Source organism: Penicillium verrucosum (genome assembly GCF_028828655.1).
Source record: "Penicillium verrucosum strain IBT 35672 chromosome Unknown utg000004l_segment0_segment0, whole genome shotgun sequence".
Classification (NCBI taxonomy): domain Eukaryota; kingdom Fungi; phylum Ascomycota; class Eurotiomycetes; order Eurotiales; family Aspergillaceae; genus Penicillium; species Penicillium verrucosum.
Genome location: NW_026643213.1, coordinates 1,566,779 through 1,584,769, shown reverse-complemented (window position 1 = coordinate 1,584,769; position 17,991 = coordinate 1,566,779). Strand labels below are relative to the sequence as shown.

Below are 17,991 nucleotides of genomic sequence, written 5' to 3'. Positions count from 1 at the left end.
TCAAGAATGCATTGCTGCTAGCTTCTTAACTATTCCGACAGTCCTGGTGTTCTCTGCAGTGGTATTCCCTGGGATACTTTACATCCTTGAAAGCCACAATGTCGAGCTTCGAGCCAAATGCCGTGATCCGCGGCTTCCAGCTCACAGTGGTAGGCAGTATGTCACCCTATATGTTTTGTTTCTATCTCCCGATCATTCAGGGCGATTGGTTTAAAATGTCTAGAAATCCCTGGCTACACAAAAAATTCCATCAATGTCTCTAGAGCTATATAGCGTCGGAGTCGGCTTATGCCAAGACTTTGATCAAGGTGCTACTTGGACTGAATTTAGCCAGCCACATTTTGTCATTTGCCTCGGAATGATCGCCTGGGTGGGAATTGTTATTTTGGACCCTTGCTAACCGAAGCTTGCAGCTGTTCGTGCATTAGCGAACCCTGAATTATTCAAGTACGACCATTTCCGGCAAGCGGCTCTCGCAATAGCCATCGGCATAGTGATTCAATTGATCATTCAAATTCCAGTATGTTTTGAACATACCCTACGCTGATTATGGGCTTATATCTAACCTCAATCCAAGATACTCAGCGTGAGATTCTCAATCTACGTTTTATCATGGGTGATCAACATGGAACAGGCTGTCTGGGACGACAAGCTTCTCGATGGATTGGAATTCATGTCCAAGTCTGTCCTTCAGGTGCCATTCTTGCTCATGACCCTGATGCGATATGTGACGCCCACGCTGGACGAAATGTACGTTCTTTTGGCAACACACTCATTAACAGTGTTCGCTGACCATCTCACTAGTTTCATGCAGTCCATTCAATGGGTGGACATGACATATATTCAGAAACATAAAACCGAAGATCCCCGTCACCTACGCTCTCTATACTACCCCAATCTTGTTCAGTACTCGGCCAAAGGTGGTTCCAGCGTTTCTCGCCCAATTCCCCAAGCATTGAAGTCATTCTTCAATCGCTATGCAAAGAAGATTGGTATGATGCTTGGTATATATCTTCTGTCGATGGTTGTAATCATCGGTCGGTTCGTTATGCCCGCAGCAAGTTTCTACACATTCCGAAGCCATGTCGGCTCCACCCCCGCGGCTGTCATTTTTGGCGTAGGCTTGATTCTGCCGAAGCACTACATTGTCACGTTTCTTCACACCTACTTTGCTTCGCGCAGTCTGATGCGTGAGCTTGTAAGTCCAACACCCTCCAACCCTTGGGAATTATGCTAACAACTTCTAGCTCGAACCCTACTTCTGGCGCATCAAGTTCACCCCTGAGCAAAAGCGTCGCTGGTTCCGCGACCGAGAAGGTGTCCTCTTCGGCTTTGCCTTCGCTTTCACGGTCCTTCTGCGGATCCCATACATTGGTGTGCTGATGTATGGCGTCGCCGAGGCATCTACGGCGTACCTTGTCACCAAGATCACCGACCCGCCTCCACCTCCAGCTGAAGGTACAAACTTCGCGGAAAGCCAGGTTACCTGGAAGAACAAACATGATTTCTTGCGCTTATCTCTCGATAATCTTGACAAGCTCAATGTCGACACGGATGACGATCAGAAGGAATCTGGCTCCCCGGGAAAGAAGTTTACTTGAGAGCCGTTAGTCTTGAGATTCCCACAGCAAGGCTTTCATTCGCGAAGTAGATATGCACCATGCACATCAAAGCATTATTAGCATATAAGGCGACCATCCCACAATTTTTCTGTTGCCCTCCTTTAAAAGCAGCCTCATTTATTTACAAAAATACAATTGATCTTCATCAAGGCTTGGTATTCCCGTCGGGGTCCATAGGGCGCTAGCTTATCAGACCGTTGATATGCGGGATAAAGCGATGATAAGCCAGATCTCCAACGCTTCACGTAACTGTTATTCATGACCGCATATAAATGGACCGGGCGTCTGCGGGGTAAGACCCTTATCGTGAGGGGGCTCTAGTTCAGAATAACTCGGTATACTTGGGGTTCCCCAGCTCATCCCGAGCCCGGGGTTTATACTCGTCAGCCTATAACCACCACCTCAATCGCATTAACCGTCTAACAAAGTCCTAATAAACGCAAATATGGGTATCAAGGGAATTCGTACTGCTCTAAAGGTCGATCTCGACAAGCCTGCGTGGGAGCAGCCTGGCCTACATGTATGTGCTTATGTTCTTTAAGTCGTGAAACATTACTAAGTCCCCGATAGAACAGATGGCATCCAGACGGTATGTCAAGCCTTGGTTAACTATAGCAGTCTCATTGAAGACAGTTTACTCTAATACAAACTCTTGAACTCTCCAGTGCCGGCCCACGGAAAAATCGCCAACAATGAAGTTGTCAAGATCGAATGTCTCGATTGGACTGGAGGCCAGATCGGAAACAATGACTCGGCCGACGATATCAAGAATGTAGACTTAACCCAAATCCATTACCTATCCGGTCCATTCGACATCGAAACCGCAGAGCCTGGCGATGTCTTGCTCGTCGAGATTCAGGATGTCCAGCCATTTGAAGACCAACCATGGGGATTCACCGGAGTCTTCCACAAAGAGAATGGAGGAGGTTTCCTCGATCAACTGTATCCCGAGGCGTATGTTAACACCGATATCATGGTATGAATTCATGCTAACATTATCACAGAGCTAAGGCGATTTGGGACTTCGAAGGAATCTTCTGCTCCTCTCGACACATCCCGCATGTCCGGTTTGCAGGACTAATCCACCCTGGAATCCTGGGGTGTGCCCCATCAGCCGAAGTGCTGGCTGAATGGAATCGACGAGAGGGAGAGCTGATTGCAACTAATACTGTTGCGGATCGAATTGTCGCTCAGCCACCGAATCCCCAGAATGCCCATGCTGGCAGTGCTGCCAATGACATGAAGAGCAAGATTGGTAATGAGGGTGCTCGAACTATCCCAGTGAGATATCATAATACACAACAAGGCTGTACTATATACTCATGCGTCTACTAGGGCCGCCCCGAGCACGGAGGTAATTGCGATATCAAGAACCTCTCCCGCGGATCGAAAATCTACCTCCCCGTCCACGTCCCTGGCGCCAAATTCTCCGTCGGAGACCTGCACTTCTCGCAAGGCGATGGCGAGATCTCATTCTGCGGAGCCATTGAAATGGCCGGTGTAATCACATTGAAGTTCACGGTTATCAAGGACGGCATGGCAAAACTAGCCATGAAGTCACCGATCTTCCATGCAGGGCCTGTAGAGCCGCAGTTTGGCCCTGGGCGATACCTGACATTCGAGGGATTCTCTGTCGATGAGAATGGCAAGCAACATTTCCTGGATGCGACAGTCGCCTATAGACAGACCTGTCTCCGGGTTATTGAGTACCTCCGGCGCTATGGCTATAGTGATTATCAGATATATTTGCTGCTCAGTTGCGCGCCGGTGCAGGGGCATATTGCCGGCATTGTGGATATTCCAAATGCTTGCACTACGCTTTCGGTGCCGATGGATATCTTTGATTTCGATATTCGGCCTGAGGCGGATGTGGTCAAAAAGCAGATGGGCGCTTGCGCTTTCGTGACAAAGTAGGACACTCGGAAATGGAAGAGGCAAGATGAAGATTCTGGAGATTGGTTTGTTTGGATATTCAAATCCACCTCATTACATTATAATGTGATCTTTCTGTGATCAACGAGGTTGAAGCAGTCCGCAATATATTTTGAAATGCGACCAATGCTTTTAACCATACATAGCGTATGGTCTAGACCCAGTCGTAATAATACTACGATCTTCTAGAAAAATGTCCTGTCAACAGTAGGTCGTACTTGAAATATGTGATTTGGTACTTTTTGAAGGCAATGTTATTCCCGATTATTCGAGTAAAGCACTTTAAGCCTGACATGCTATGTCACAGGGAGTCTACCATATGGAAGGTTACGGTATGGATTTAGCACAAGGAACAAGGCACATTGCCTGAATGATGTGATATCATACATCATGGGTCATTGTTGAATGAGCAGACCACGTCGTGAATCGTGATGGGAACAAAAGGGAAATGGGAATGAATCGGTTTCAGACCGTTTAAGAGAAGAACTTCTTGGCAGCGGCCTTATCCTTGGCCTCCCGATCCTTGACGGTCTTCTTGACCTTGGCGATCTCGTTGACGATACCAGCATCACCAGGAGCCAGCTTCTCCGCTTCCTGCAGATCCTTCAGCGCGGCATCCTCCTCCTTCAAACCCTCGTGGGCAACAGCGCGGCGGTAGTAGGCCTTGGCCTTATCGGCATCCTTAGCCTTGGCCGAATCGGCGACTTGAAGCGCATATGTGGCCCAGTTCTGAGCCTGGCGGAACTTCTGGAGCTTGTTGCCAAGCAGGGAAGAGTTGGAGTGCAAAGCGAATCGGAGTGCCTTCATCTGCTCGCCTAGCTCCTTGGGGTCATTTTCCTCGGGTTCGGGGAACTCGTTCAAATAGCGTAGACCCTTTTGGTACTTGTCGAGACCCAGGTTGAGATCACCGCTCTTGAAAGCAGCGTTGCCGAAACCCTTGAGGTCGGAAGCGATCTTGAAGCAGAGAGGCGCAGTAAGGGCCTCTCCCTGGTGATCCTCGGTGAAGTCCTCGTATGGGTCGCCTGTCGCATCCTGCTGGCGCTTGGTCGCGTCCTCGTAATCCGCACCAGAAAGCTCGCCGCAGTCCACGATAGTCACGTCCTGGAAGGGCTTGTCGGACTGAGTCTTCATGTTCTCGATCTTACGAATCACACTCTTTCCGTTAATGACCTCACCGAACACGACGTGCTTGCCATCGAGGTGGGGAGTGGGGACGGTGGTAACGAAGAATTGACTGCCGTTGGTGCCGGGCCCGGAGTTGGCCATGGAGAGCAGGAAGGGACGGTCATGCTTGAGGTCGAAGTTCTCATCGGGGAACTTTTCGCCGTAAATCGACTCGCCGCCGGTACCGTTGAACGCAGTGAAGTCACCACCCTGAATCATGAACTGCTTGATCACACGGTGGAAGATTGAGCCTGAATAGGGACGCCGCGGTTAGTAGGCGCCAACGCCATGGGAGCGGGGTATTTCAGACATGCCTTTGTAGGTCAATTCCTTGCCCTGGGTGCCAATGCCTTTCTCGCCGGTACACAAAGCTCGGAAGTTGTCCGCGGTCTTGGGGACAACTGTTGCTGTTGTTAGCCATGTGCAAATTGTTAAGGGAAAAAAATCATGTCGTACCATCATTGAACTGTGTGACGCCCAGATGTTAGATGCAATCCAGACTCGGCATGTAGAGGATGCGGGTAACTTACTAGCTCAAATGCAACCCGGTTAGGCTCGCCGTCACCGATTTTAATGTCAAAGAAGACACGGGAGCCTGCAAGCTTGTCAGCAACTGGACTCAATCCTTGCATTCCGCGGGTAGATAAACCCCGCACTGAACGTACGCTGAGCTGTCGCCATGACTGGAGTTGAGGGAGAGAAATTTCAAAAATGGAAAAGAATAGAGGAGAGAAACAAAGTTGATCTGGTAGAGAGGTGGAGGAGAGAGAAGTCAGCGTTGTGGGGGAGTCCGGCGCTTGCGGTTCAAGAAGCTTCCATTGCGGGCACCCCAACTATGCTCGGACCACGGGATTTGTATAGAAGTTGTATTGGAGTATCTGCTAACATCTATTTATGTATGTTGTATAAAGAATTACTCTATCTTTACTTCTCTTTTTTTCATTGCAGCAATTCAGCAGGAATTTGGAATTCAAAAGATCCCTTAATTTCCTGTTCATTGGACTCTTTGTCTCCATTTTTCTGCTCCTTGGGTTCCTTTTTGGGAAGATTGGTATTGATTTCGATTGTGACCTAGAATGAGATCAGTCAGTATAGATTCGATGTCTGCGAGGAAAGGAACTGGGAAGTCAAAATGTACCGCCGCGTCCTCGCTGCAGTAGTCTATACCCACCGGCCCATCGTTCTTCAGTTCGACCTCCATCATGGCTTGGAAGACACCATTCTTGACTCGGTCTGGAGTATAGCCTTCCCGCATCTTATCATAGAAGAAGTCATAGATTTTGCGTGCAGGTTCGGGACCAGCTGCATCATGAAAGTCAGGTTTGTTTCCTTTCTTCATTTTCGCGTAGAGGGTGAATTGGGAGACTAGATTAGACAACAATTAGTATTCTTCAGCAGTGTTCCAGGTAGATAGTAAGATGAAGAAGCATACTACATAGTACTTCCCCCTCAATATCCTTAACATTCTTTTTCCACTGTGACAATGTCAGTTGCTGGTCTCGCATATAGTTATTTGACTTACTTGTACTCCGTTCTCATCAGGCCAGAATTTGGCCTTCAGCACCTTGTTCACGAGGTTCTCGGCATCCTTCTCGGTATCTTCTTTACCAATGCCAGCAAATACAAGAAGACCCTTGCCAATAGAGGAAACCAACTCCGAATCGACTGTCACAGATGCCGATTTGACTCTTTGGATAACGACTGAAGGGTATTAGTTGATTTTGGTGTATAACAGAGGTTCATAGTTTCTAACGTTTCATTTTGGGTGACCTATAGATTTTTGATTCTCGTCAAAATAAGAAACAGCTGGGTTGAAGCTTGGGTACATACCCGCGTCGTAGACAAAATAAAGGCCGGTGATAGCGCTGGCACAAACTATTGTCTGCTGTTGCCGAAATGAGCTCGTTTGACTCGGTTTGTCAGCGCAAGGCTCTTCCAAGGTTCTTCAGCGACAATTGTGTACTTTTGAACTGAGAAAACTAAATGCGACGTGTGACTTGTGTATGTAAGGCCACGCTTCCTCCTCGCGCCGCCCTCACGTTCGCCTCCGCCCGTGACCGCCTACCTATTAGAGCATCCACGAAGCTTTCCACTCAAACGCGGAGAGGCATTCCATGGACTTCCGAGTCTCTATCCCTCTTACTCGCAAACAAACACTTTTACCCACAATCCCTCCTTCCTAAACTCCGTCGATTGTGTCCTTGTGACCACTTTGGTCGAAGCGCATCACCTCACCGTACCGACCGCATTAATCCCCACGCCAGTGGACGGCACAGTCCACCAACGGGTTCACAATGGCAGCCCGAAAAACGCAGCAGGAGATTGAGAAAACCTTCAAGAAGGTCTCTGAAGGGATACAGACGTTTGAAGGAATTTACGAGAAGATCCGACAGGCGACAAATCCCACACAACGGGACAAGCTCGAAGACCACCTTAAGCGCGAGATCAAGAAGCTGCAAAGGTTCCGTGATCAAATCAAATCATGGGCCGCCGGAAATGAAGTCAAGGATAAAGCTCCTCTCATAGAGCAGCGGAAGGCCATTGAAGTGGTGCGTTTGGGTTTCCCAACTTGGTCCCTCTACAGAGTCAATGCTTTCACCAAGGGACGGCATGCTAACATCGTCGATAGTGCATGGAACAATTCAAAGCCGTCGAAAAAGAAATGAAGACGAAAGCATATTCGAAGGAAGGTCTATCGGCAGCTTCACGACTTGACCCAAAGGAGAAGGAGAGAGTCGAGTGTTGCGAGTTTCTTTCTAATATGGTTGACGAGCTTCAGCTGAAGATCGAGGCCCTGGAGGCAGAGGAGGAAACGCTTCACGCGCAAATGAAGAAAGGAAAGAAGGACACGAAGAAGGCGGATCGAATGGCCGACATCTCTCACGTTACGGAACGACATAAATGGCACGTAAACAAGTTGGAATTCCTCAATCGTTCATTACAGAACGGCAACTTGGACGTTGGTGCGGTACAAGATCTCAAGGAGAGTATCAAATATTATGTCGAAGAAGGAGGTAGTCCTGACTACTCTGGCGAGGATGAGACGCTCTACGACGATCTAAATATCGGCGAAGAGGTTGAGGCACAATTCGGCATGGGCGGCGAAGGTGATCGTGTATCATCGCAAGATGCCCAATCAATCCAAGACGAAGAGCCAGAACCCAAACCAAAGACCAAGCAAGAAGCGCCAGCAGCCCGAAGACCATCAACACAGATGAAATCGCCCCTGCCTGTTCTTGCTACCCTCCACCCATCTGCTTCATCGAGTGCCACTCCGGGCATGAAGCCCGCTCCCCTTCCGACCCGCCCCCCGGTGAAACCCTCAAGTATGCCTCCGCTGCTGCCGCTGCAGCAGCAAGTGACAAAAGTGGTGTTGGCATTCTTCCTCTTCCCCCTCCACCAGGGTTCAGCCCGGCTTTGTCCGTGGCATTGCCTATCTCCAAGTCTTCTACTGCTTCGCCTAGTGTGGCGTCAGCACAGCCTGTTTCAAAGTCAATAATTCCACCTACTGTAGCAGCTGTTACAGAAGAGCTTGCTGGGCCCGTGCGACCGAAGATCCCTGCAAATGCAAGTGTCTCATCGCCAGCGCCTGCAAAAGTGGAAACATCAACAAATGGCAAATTCGAGGCGGAAGGAACTGAAACTGATGAATCGGTATATCATCTGCCCCCTGGTCTCCAGGACCTGCTCCAATCATTTGAGGTAACAAAGTCGCGTGCGTCGGCCAACCCATCGCCGTCTGTTCAACGTCTTCTCGCTACCTCATTGACGACATGCCCAGAGGCTGGCGATGCTGAAAAGCCTCGCCATTACAAGCCGCAGAACCCTTACAGCACTGCTCTCTACTATCCTCAGGAACCTCTCTCAATATTTGATGACCCTCGCTTGTACGATACCGGGAGAATTGACACGGATACTCTCTTCTACCTTTTCTACTATCGTCAAGGGACGTATCAGCAATACCTCGCTGCCAAGGCGCTCCGAAACCAGAGTTGGCGCTTCCATAAGCAGTATCAAACCTGGTTCCAGCGTCACGAGGAGCCCAAGAACATCACGGAGGAGTTTGAACAAGGCACCTATCGCTTCTTCGACTACGAAAGCACATGGTCAGTTAAAACTTCCGATTAATTCCGTTTCCGTACCAAGTTTACGAGCTCTCCCACTTACGAATGGCATCAACAGGATGAACCGGCGCAAGGCTGATTTCAAGTTTGTGTACAAATACCTCGAGGATGAGTTATGAGGCGCCTTTGTTATTTTTCTCCCCGTGAGCAACCCACCCGGGTCTCCAAGTGCAGATGATTGATTACTATATTTTTTTTTCGCGCCCTGGTTTTTGTTCACAATGTCTGTGGCTTGACACTATGATTCGATAGACCGGATGTTTGAGGCTATGGCGGGAACTTTGATATCTGTGGGGTCACGGTGGATTGTTTTATCTTCTTTATCTTTTTTTTTCTGTTTTCGCAGGACTGGCATCAATGAGTGCAATGAATGGGCCTGGGTGATACGGGAGTTTCATGTTATTTGCAAGGTTATGAATTGTTCGAACCATACAATGAATCCTTAAGTCAAGCATACATATTGTATTGTTGACTACATACATAATACGAGGTAGCCAAGTGGCTAAGCAGCCAAGCAGCCCAAGTAAAGTTCATTACATGCTTATGCCCTCGGGATAAAGTACAGCTAGAAGTACCCAATGTAGTACATACTATAGGTACAGGCACCAACCTGGACCCCGGGTCCGGGGTTGTCGGTATTTGCTTCGTGTACACGTAGCTCTGCAGGTTTACCGTTGTCTCTATTGGGACAATGCAGGAGAGCTGCAAGAAAATACGGGAAAATATAAGAATAATAATAATAACAATAATAATAATAGAAAGGGAACCAGGGAAAGGGACATGGGGGCGGCACGGCTGCACTTCACCTCATAACCACCAAGGTTGCCCAGGACCGGAAGCGATCCCAAATATCCCCGAATATATACAACAAAGAAGAACTAAAAAAAAAAAAAAAAAAAAAAAAAAAAAAAAAAAGCACCAGCATATGACGAATCGCTTCACTTCTGTACAACCAACGACGTGCGATGTCAGAGAACGCTAACTCGCCAGCAAGCATTACGGGTTACACCTGCATCCCACTCGCTCTTTCAGCCCCTTGGCAGACGCTAGCAGGTAATGCACAAGTGCGGGATTTTTCTTTCTAGAAGCCCGGGGATTAACGAACGCTAGTCGCTAGTCGCTACCTCGTCAGGGGCTGTGCGTAACAGCGACATCATCGGTCGATCTGCGATACGGGATTGGAAGGGTTTGGGAATTGTGGGAATTGTGGGAATAGGCCTTGGCCAGGTTCTCCATGGAGATACTCGACATGTTCGGGAGCGCAAGGCTGGATCGTGGATCATTTCTGATAATATACCCGGCACGATTGTGCCGTGAGAGATGTCAATACATACGTCAATGGGTGGGTTTAGTTTTTTTGGGGGAAATTCCCGGAATGATGTGCACTGTAACTTCGAACTCGAACTTGGACTTGGACTTGGAACTCATTCTTGACCTTTGACCTTTGTCCTTTGTCCTTACCCCTTGATCTGGACTTGAACTCAATGGTCCTTATGAAAGCTTCGATGACCCTGACTATAGACCAGGAATTCCACATCTCATGAAATGGTAAATGCATAACCCCCCCTATGCCCCTATGACGAACAACAAAACAAAAAGGACCGGGGGCCATGGCCGTCAGACACGAGGTCTTGGCAAGACGCTAGAACGACACTAGAAGACACACAGAATCGTCAACGTCCAATCATAAGATGATCTTCGTGAGGGGAAATCACTCGGCACCCAAATGTCTGACCGCTGCTTATCAGCGACCTCAACTCACCCTCGACACACCTGATCATTCTCCAATCATCATCGTCTAAACTATCCAGGATAGTGTGAAATGAGGGCTTTGAGAGGGGCACGCTAGAAGGACCGTGGAATATTCGGCGTCAGCAAAGATCCGCATACAAACACAAATTGAACAAATTCCCGCATGCGAGGAGGCGGGGAGGCTGAGTGGTTTGGTCCAGTCTGCTTCGAGTAGTTTTCTAGAAAACTGTTTAGTGCCATTTCCTCTCCCTTTCACAGCCATTCACAGTTTAGTCTCGCGGTTGCTGTCCCGTGTCAACCAATACCCTACTCGAGCCCCCCGGTCATGCTCCATATGATGCAGTTTCACGTTGGGCACATAAAAGGGCTCTTGTCTCCATGGCTTAGGGGAATTATTTTGCATTTGAATCCTAAATACTTGACCCAAATCAATTTTAAAGATTTCAATCATTAGTTAAACCTACTCTCTCACAATGGTAAGTGAACTTTAGCTTGCAATGGGCGTACTCTAGTCTAACCCTCTCTCTCTCTCTCTCTCTATAAGACCGCAATCCCAATTCCCCTACCACACCAACGCTCACTCTCATCCGCCCCAATCGACATGCAGTCCCCATTCAGCTACACAGACTCGTACTCTTCCTCCTACTCCTCCTCACCAGGAAGCATGGACTTCTTCTTCTATGGCGGCCAGCCTGTCTACGACACCCTCTGTGACATCGACGCAACCAGTCCCTTCCCTATGCAAGAGGTCACTCCAGAGCTCTACGGTATAACCAGCTCGCCATACACCTACCAGAGACCACATGACTACCCGGTCTTTGACCGACCCGCCATGCCTCAGAGCGCACCCAGCAGCTGTGGCAGCAGCTACAGCGGTAGCTACAGCAGCAGCTTCAATTTTCCCTCCGAAGACATTGCTCTACCAAGCTACCCCATCAGCGAATATGAATCCAGCGCCGACTCGCCAGCCCCGCAAGCATCCAAGTAAGCTAACTATCTCCGCCGTCGCGATTGAATCAACCCACTAACATATCTCCTTCAGGCCCGCTAAGCCCTTCGGTTGCGACCACTGCGGAAAGTCCTTCACCCGCTTCGCGGACTTGAAACGCCACCAGTCCAGCGTCCACTACCCCGTCTTCCGCAACTGCCCTGTCGAGCACTGCTCGCGAAAGGGTAGCAATGGCTTCCCGCGCCAGGACCACCTCGTCGAGCATCTCCGCTCATACCACCACCTCGACGTCCCCAAGCGTGGATCCTGCAAGCGCTCCGCGAAGCAGATGTCATAATTGTAATGACCTTTTTCGTCTTGCGCTGGTATTCGCGACATTTTTCCGGGCATTTTTACGATACTACGACCGTTTTTTTCTTCTTTTTCGCTTTTCTGATGATCTATTTCTATTTTTACATTTGTTTGTTTCATCGGTAGATCGCAGTCCCGTTATGGGTCGATCTTGTATGTTGTATAGAAGACGCGGATTGCTTCTTCGCATTAGTTTGTTTTAGTTTTTCGAGCTCATCGCTCATTACTTTTTATGTGTTCTAGATTCTAGATCGGGCTTAGATGGGTTATTGGTGGAATGTTTCAATGAATTGCAACGATTACGATACCATTTTCTTCAATGGGCTTAGACTATTTTTTTCCTATCTATGTTGTATGTTGTATGGTTTTCCCCTTTCTTGTTCCAATTGAGCTCTAGCCAAATGAATTCCTGTTCTCAAGTACGCGTTCTGCAGTAGTCGCACGAACTAACCGGACTAAGTAGGTGTTGCATCAAATGTCACCGTGCTCCGTACTAGCTGCAATGTTGAGTACTGCGTACCTTTTTTCATTTCCCCCTAAATATTGTTAATATGCCTCATAGAATACAAAGAAACTAGGATATAAAAAGCAAAGAAAACTCTAATGAAAAACTCTGACTTTTCAAGGATGTTCTTTGTTCTTTTGTACAACGAAATGTCCTAAACCCCAAAACAGGTTGGCCCTCACTTTGGCCCCCAAATTTCGGTATTTTTCTTCCTTTGAATCTCCAAGTCCAGTACGGAGTAACAGTCTACATGAACTAGTTAAATAACTAGGTCCTTCCACTCCAAAAAATAATCCCTACAGCATGTATAGTACATGCAGGTACCAAGGGATCATTAAGTTCATTAATGCACATCCGAAACGGATCTAAATCCCAGCCACAATCCTTCAAAACCACAATATTCTGATTATAGTCCCAACAATTCTTCTCAAGAACATTCTCATGCCATCTCCAATCTCCAGCACCATACCACCATACCACCATGGCATCATAGCATCGTTAAAATCAATATTAACACCCATAAAAAGTCCCCCCAATATCCCCCACCCCGTTCAACAAACTGTAACCCAAACCCCTAGTCAAGATGCTACCTAGCACGACAATGCATTACCCACACCCCGGAATGATCCGAGCGGAACGCAGGAACTAAACACCCTAGCCCGGGCAGCATGTCGTATCGCATCTTGAGAGTGTCCCTGGAGCGCTATATTTATTGTCGTTTCGATAATTGCTCAGTTGATAGGATAGCTGTTTTGTTGGTTGTGCTTGCTGCGCTGAAATCGCGGGGTGTGGCCTGTGCCTATTTATTTTCCTTCCATTGCGGTCCTACTTATATACCAGTGGTAGAGGGAGTGGTTGTTTAGAGTGGTTTGCTGAAGAAAATATCTGCTCTGATGAGGGAGAGCTGGGTTGAGATGTTGAGATTATAGGGACCAGACTTAGGATTAAGGCTCGTTTGTCTTCGTAGTGTCTGTTAGGCTGCAGGCTGCAGTTGTTGGGTGTTGGGAGGTGGAAGGTTGACTTCCCTGTGTGGGTAGTAGATTATGCCGTTGTTTGCGTTACTGTTGGTTGAGCAGCATCGCTGTGGTGTGACGCGCAGCCAGAAAGATTTGGCTTCTAAGGCTTGATTCCTTGGGTTATAAATCAGCACAGTGTGTGCAGTATATATCGCCACTTCCTGATAACGAAATCTATAGTTCTGGGGAATTTTCATCAAATAGCATCATGTTCCTGGAAAGTGATATTGGTATTGGTATATAGACTTCTATACATAAGCCGGATCACCTTGTACCCTCTGTATTGTATATTCGGTTGAAACTTGAACGCCCCCACGATCCCTCTGGGTGAGGTGCAGGGCTGAGGAAGGTTAAGGTTCGAAGGAAAGCTGTAGATATACTAGGCTCAGCACTCGGGGCCAACCGGAAATCGGGCTAGTGTTTCTAAGCATTTAGAACCAACCTACCCTTGTTTAGATCACAATTATCTGACAAAGAGCTGTGGTACAAGCGCCATTGGAGTCAGGCACAACATTTCCAATATCGAAGCCTACTATATAGCCGGGGCTACCTAGATAGGAAATTCAGACCAGTTTCCCGGACATAAGTATCTCAAATATCAAACACAATTTAAGGACACAAACCTCCTTACCATTCCCCAAAACGCCCTCTAATCAACCAAAAAAAAGGGCTCACTTAGCACCCAAATCCACAAACTCCCTAAAACAAACCCCCTAACCTTCCCGTCCAAAAAAACAACACCCTCCTCCTCAAGCCTCAACCTCTTCTCCTCACAAAACCCACCACCACCCTTATGCGCATCAACCTTCCACTCCCCCTTATACCCACCCAACGACCCATCTGCGGCAAGCACCCGATGACACGGCACCTCCGGCGCAAATGGATTGCTGCGCATCGCATTGCCAACCGCCCGCGCGCTGGAACCTAGGTACGTCGCCATCGCCGAGTACGTAGTCCACCGACCTGGCGGGACGGACAGGAGCGTCCGATACACGCGCCGGCGATACGGGGTTAGTGTTGGGTGCATGGATATGCGGTGGAGATATTTTTTTGTTTGCGCTGTGGGTAGTGCGGGTTGGAGGGTTTCCTGGGGTTTGGGGTCTTGATCTTGATGGTCTGGGGTTGGTGTTGGGGGCTGCAGATCTCCGGACTGTACTGTCGAGAGAGACATGACTCATGGACTGGACCCTCTTACGGAGCTAGGGTTTTGGAGAAATCTTTTTATGTGTTTTATCCTCTTGGAATCTTTGTTTTCGAGGCCCTTTTTGAAAACCTGGAATAGCTTGGGGGTTCGTGGAGGCTCACTGATTTGTAATTAGCCGGGGACGATGCGACGCGAGACGCGTTTGTCAGTATTGGGGTATTGGGGTACCTACCACGTGAGTATGGAGTAGGTGTTGATGCTAAGAGATGTGATAAACCCTTTGTTTGAATGTGAATATTTGAAGAGAGAGAAATGGCGAGGGAAAAAAATGGCTATAAAGATCAAACTGTAGGTTGAGTTGGTGGTTGTTGTTCCCAAAGTGGCCAATCAGCGCGGCTTTTGTCGATGGCATCTTCCTCACGATCTCATTCATTTCATTTTCTTCCAGGGATAAGATAATAAGATACTAATTTGTTTCTAATCATGTATCCATTTATTAATTGGGTATTCATCAAAACGTCACATCCAAAACATAGCACATCATCAAGCCCTCCCACCTCAAATCTAAGCGTGATCTACATGCTCCGCTCCTACAGCATTATCGCCAGCCTTGGAAGCTGCAACAACTGCAGCAACAGAAAGAGGCTTTCCAGTCTCCGGGTCCAACATACTGCCCTTGTGACCGAGAGACTGGACCATGCCTGGGTTCTCCGCCTTGAGGCGCGCAAAGGTCTTCTCTGCATCCCAAGTCCAGGGGTCTTAGCCGCGAACAGGAGATCCATATCCTCCAGGGTGCGCTGGTTGCTTTCAGGGTACAGAGCCCACACCATGGGGATGGCGATGACATTACTGGCGGCGAAGACGTAGAGTGTCTTTTCGCCAATGGCGTTGAACATGACGGGACACAATAGAGTCTTCGATATACGGTCAGTATGTGTTATTGTATTCATTGAAGGGAGTTCACTCACCAGCCATCCATTCCCAATACTCCATCCGACAACACCGAAGGCATTTCCACGTGCACGAACGGCTAGGGGGAAGATTTCAGCCGGGTAAACCCTAACAGATCAGAAGTTAGCATTGAATATTGAATGAAAAGATCAGATGCGAGTTCCGTACCAAGGGACTGTGAGCCACGAAGCTCCAAATGCAGAGGTAAAGATGAAAATCATCGAAGCTGCGGCTGCACCATACGAGGATGCCTTGGCCATGTCACCGGCTGCCTTGTTGTCGATAGCGAGACGGGAGAATCCACCCGCAAGGAACATAGCAATACCCTGGACAGCTGCTCCCCAATACAAAGTCCACCGACGACCGATGCGGTCGAGAGTAAAGACACAGACTAGCGTAGCAAACTAAACATGCACATTAGTATAAATCGTTTTCCTCTGTAACGCCAGAACATACCATGTAGAAAATGTTGTTCAGTCCACTAATCCACTGGCTCTTCATCGAATCAAACCCAGCAATGCCAAAGATGGTCGGTGCATAAACAGTAACTCCCGCGATACCAACCCATTCCTGCATGATCTGTAGCCAAATGACCAACTGTACACGACGGCCGATATGAAGATCACCTGATTTGTAGCCAACTAGCATGGACAGATATGAGTCACCATGATCCACTGTCCGCTCTAGCTCTGCGATGCTCAAAATATCCTGGAACTCGGCTTCCGCTCGGAGGAGGTCCTCTCCGCTAGATCCACGTAGACGCTGTAGAATGTAGCGAGCTTCTTCCTCCCGGCCGACCTTGACAAGCCATCGAGGTGACTCTGGGAAGAACCAGACAGCCGCAAAGAGGACTAGGAGGAAGACGATCTGGAATGCGATAGGGAATCTCCAGCGGAAGGCTGACTCTCCGTTGTCAATGAAAGACAGACCACTGCCAAAAGTTAGAAAGGATATCGCGGAGATTGAGGGGATTTACATACAACTCCAGCCAATAGGCCAACACAACACCGAAAATGTTTAGCGTGAATTCAATAGCAATGAATTGTCCGCGCGAGGTGTGTTCGGCCGTCTCCGTAGCCCAGACAGGGACGATAGCGTTCAAAATTCCAGTTCCAATACCATTAACGAAGCGTGCTACAAAAGTTAGTCCAGTCTTGCATGTATTGAGTATATGCATCCTTACCGCAAATCATCCAATTGTGGTTTTGTGCAGAACATTGCAGAGCGGCGCCTAGAATAGCCCATAGAGCACCCGCTGCAATGGTCTTGATTCTTCCCGTGCGGTCTCCAAGCCAGCCACCAAGTAATCCGCCGAAAAGGGTTCCCAGGTAGTAGACCGATACAATCCCACCTTGCAGGAGGGAATTTGTGACCACCGGGGTTACCTCTCCGTCCACTACCTCAGTATAACCGAATCCCATAAGATCAATATAATCCTTTGCATTGTTTACACCAGCCATCATTCCTTGGTCGTATCCGAAGAACAAAATAGACAACCCAGCAACGCAGTTAATCCCGATGAGAAGCTGTCGCTTCTCCAGCTTGTGGACGACATTCCATGAAGGGATTTTGTCACTCATTTTGAACGCAGTTAAGGGGGAGGGATTCGAGTGTTCTTGGAGGCCTGTCGCATTAAAGTTGGTTCTGTAGACCAAAATAGTAATAAAAGAGTAGGAAATACAACCAGATCCTAGCCCGCGGGGTAAAATAAATTGCACAGCAACAGAAAAATAGCAGATCCAAAATCACGCCCAGACCACGGCAACTGAGCCCTTTAAAGCTTCTACATGCAGCGCCGAGACCCTGGTCACACACGGCACAACTCCGAACTACCAATGGACGATGATGCACAGCAACTTCCCCCCGGAGATCGACCGAAAAGCAGCCATGAACAGCAAGGAGTGACAGTGCGGATTCGGCCATATTCCGGTGGAACATGGGGAACATGAAATAACAAACCAGTCACCAGCGTCGATACGACATGCCTTACCCACCAGAATAAGAAAACCCGGGGATCACGGGATTCAGGGCCAGAATCCGGGCTCGGTAAGTACCTACCGTGTGTGGTAATAATGTCATGGCGGGGCGAGATCTGGGGGCTTTTACCCGGTATACTGACCTCGGCAATCCGAAGGAAAGACCTTCTTTGTCCTGCACGTTCCGGGAGGCTTGCAATATATTCGGCTTAGAAACGGTGCGGAAAGCAAACTGCGGTCCGAAAAAGTGCAAACTGGTGAACGCTACATACTCCGTGATGAATTTGGTGAATTATCCGGTGGCATGTCTTTCTGTGACCTCCGCATTTTCCCAAGTGGGTCGAATTTTGCCGGGGAGATGTTCTTGGCACGCCGCTTTTATGCGCTCGGGGTATTTCTCAGACCGGGCATGACATTTGGTTTTGGTCACGTGACATATTGTCATGTGATTGTCTCCTGGGAAATAGACCCACCAGGTGAGACCCAAAAGTCAAACGGCCGTTTT

The 17,991-nt window shown here is 48.4% G+C and overlaps 7 protein-coding genes across 7 annotated transcripts; 4 read left to right on the top strand and 3 right to left on the bottom strand.

Annotated features, from left to right (window-relative positions):
* Positions 1–98: 98 nt before the first annotated feature.
* Positions 99–1,601, top strand: usgS (transmembrane protein UsgS; the record flags this gene model as incomplete). Its single annotated transcript, XM_057222749.1, has 5 exons — positions 99–156; positions 414–520; positions 578–750; positions 805–1,198; positions 1,248–1,601. The coding sequence occupies 5 exons, from the start codon at positions 99–101 to the stop codon at positions 1,599–1,601; spliced, it is 1,086 nt and encodes a 361-aa protein (XP_057069970.1).
* A 466-nt stretch (positions 1,602–2,067) lies between these two features.
* On the top strand, positions 2,068–3,536 carry N7516_010029 (acetamidase/formamidase family protein; the record flags this gene model as incomplete). The annotated part of the gene is made up of 5 exons (XM_057222748.1): positions 2,068–2,142; positions 2,193–2,211; positions 2,288–2,576; positions 2,627–2,903; positions 2,958–3,536. The coding sequence occupies 5 exons, from the start codon at positions 2,068–2,070 to the stop codon at positions 3,534–3,536; spliced, it is 1,239 nt and encodes a 412-aa protein (XP_057069969.1).
* Positions 3,537–4,028: 492 nt separating this feature from the next.
* On the bottom strand, positions 4,029–5,399 carry N7516_010028 (peptidylprolyl isomerase; the record flags this gene model as incomplete). The annotated part of the gene is made up of 5 exons (XM_057222747.1): positions 4,029–4,969; positions 5,033–5,119; positions 5,175–5,184; positions 5,249–5,313; positions 5,384–5,399. The coding sequence occupies 5 exons, from the start codon at positions 5,397–5,399 to the stop codon at positions 4,029–4,031; spliced, it is 1,119 nt and encodes a 372-aa protein (XP_057069968.1).
* Positions 5,400–5,657: 258 nt separating this feature from the next.
* Positions 5,658–6,478, bottom strand: N7516_010027 (D-aminoacyl-tRNA deacylase; the record flags this gene model as incomplete). Its single annotated transcript, XM_057222746.1, has 5 exons — positions 5,658–5,789; positions 5,857–6,083; positions 6,151–6,193; positions 6,241–6,419; positions 6,472–6,478. 5 exons carry the CDS (start codon positions 6,476–6,478, stop codon positions 5,658–5,660), a joined length of 588 nt encoding a protein of 195 aa, XP_057069967.1.
* A 534-nt stretch (positions 6,479–7,012) lies between these two features.
* Positions 7,013–9,003, top strand: N7516_010026 (CNOT2/3/5 family protein; the record flags this gene model as incomplete). The annotated part of the gene is given in 4 exon segments (XM_057222745.1): positions 7,013–7,267; positions 7,348–8,031; positions 8,046–8,824; positions 8,901–9,003. 4 exon segments carry the CDS (start codon positions 7,013–7,015, stop codon positions 8,959–8,961), a joined length of 1,779 nt encoding a protein of 592 aa, XP_057069966.1. The 3' UTR covers positions 8,962–9,003.
* Positions 9,004–11,067: 2,064 nt separating this feature from the next.
* Positions 11,068–11,880, top strand: N7516_010025 (uncharacterized protein; the record flags this gene model as incomplete). The annotated part of the gene is made up of 3 exons (XM_057222744.1): positions 11,068–11,070; positions 11,139–11,578; positions 11,637–11,880. The coding sequence occupies 3 exons, from the start codon at positions 11,068–11,070 to the stop codon at positions 11,878–11,880; spliced, it is 687 nt and encodes a 228-aa protein (XP_057069965.1).
* A 2,162-nt stretch (positions 11,881–14,042) lies between these two features.
* N7516_010024 (uncharacterized protein) lies at positions 14,043–17,090 on the bottom strand (the record flags this gene model as incomplete). The annotated part of the gene is made up of 8 exons (XM_057222743.1): positions 14,043–14,064; positions 14,126–14,565; positions 15,231–15,473; positions 15,528–15,618; positions 15,679–15,914; positions 15,967–16,441; positions 16,491–16,644; positions 16,694–17,090. The coding sequence occupies 8 exons, from the start codon at positions 17,088–17,090 to the stop codon at positions 14,043–14,045; spliced, it is 2,058 nt and encodes a 685-aa protein (XP_057069964.1).
* Between the last annotated feature and the right edge of the window lie 901 nt (positions 17,091–17,991).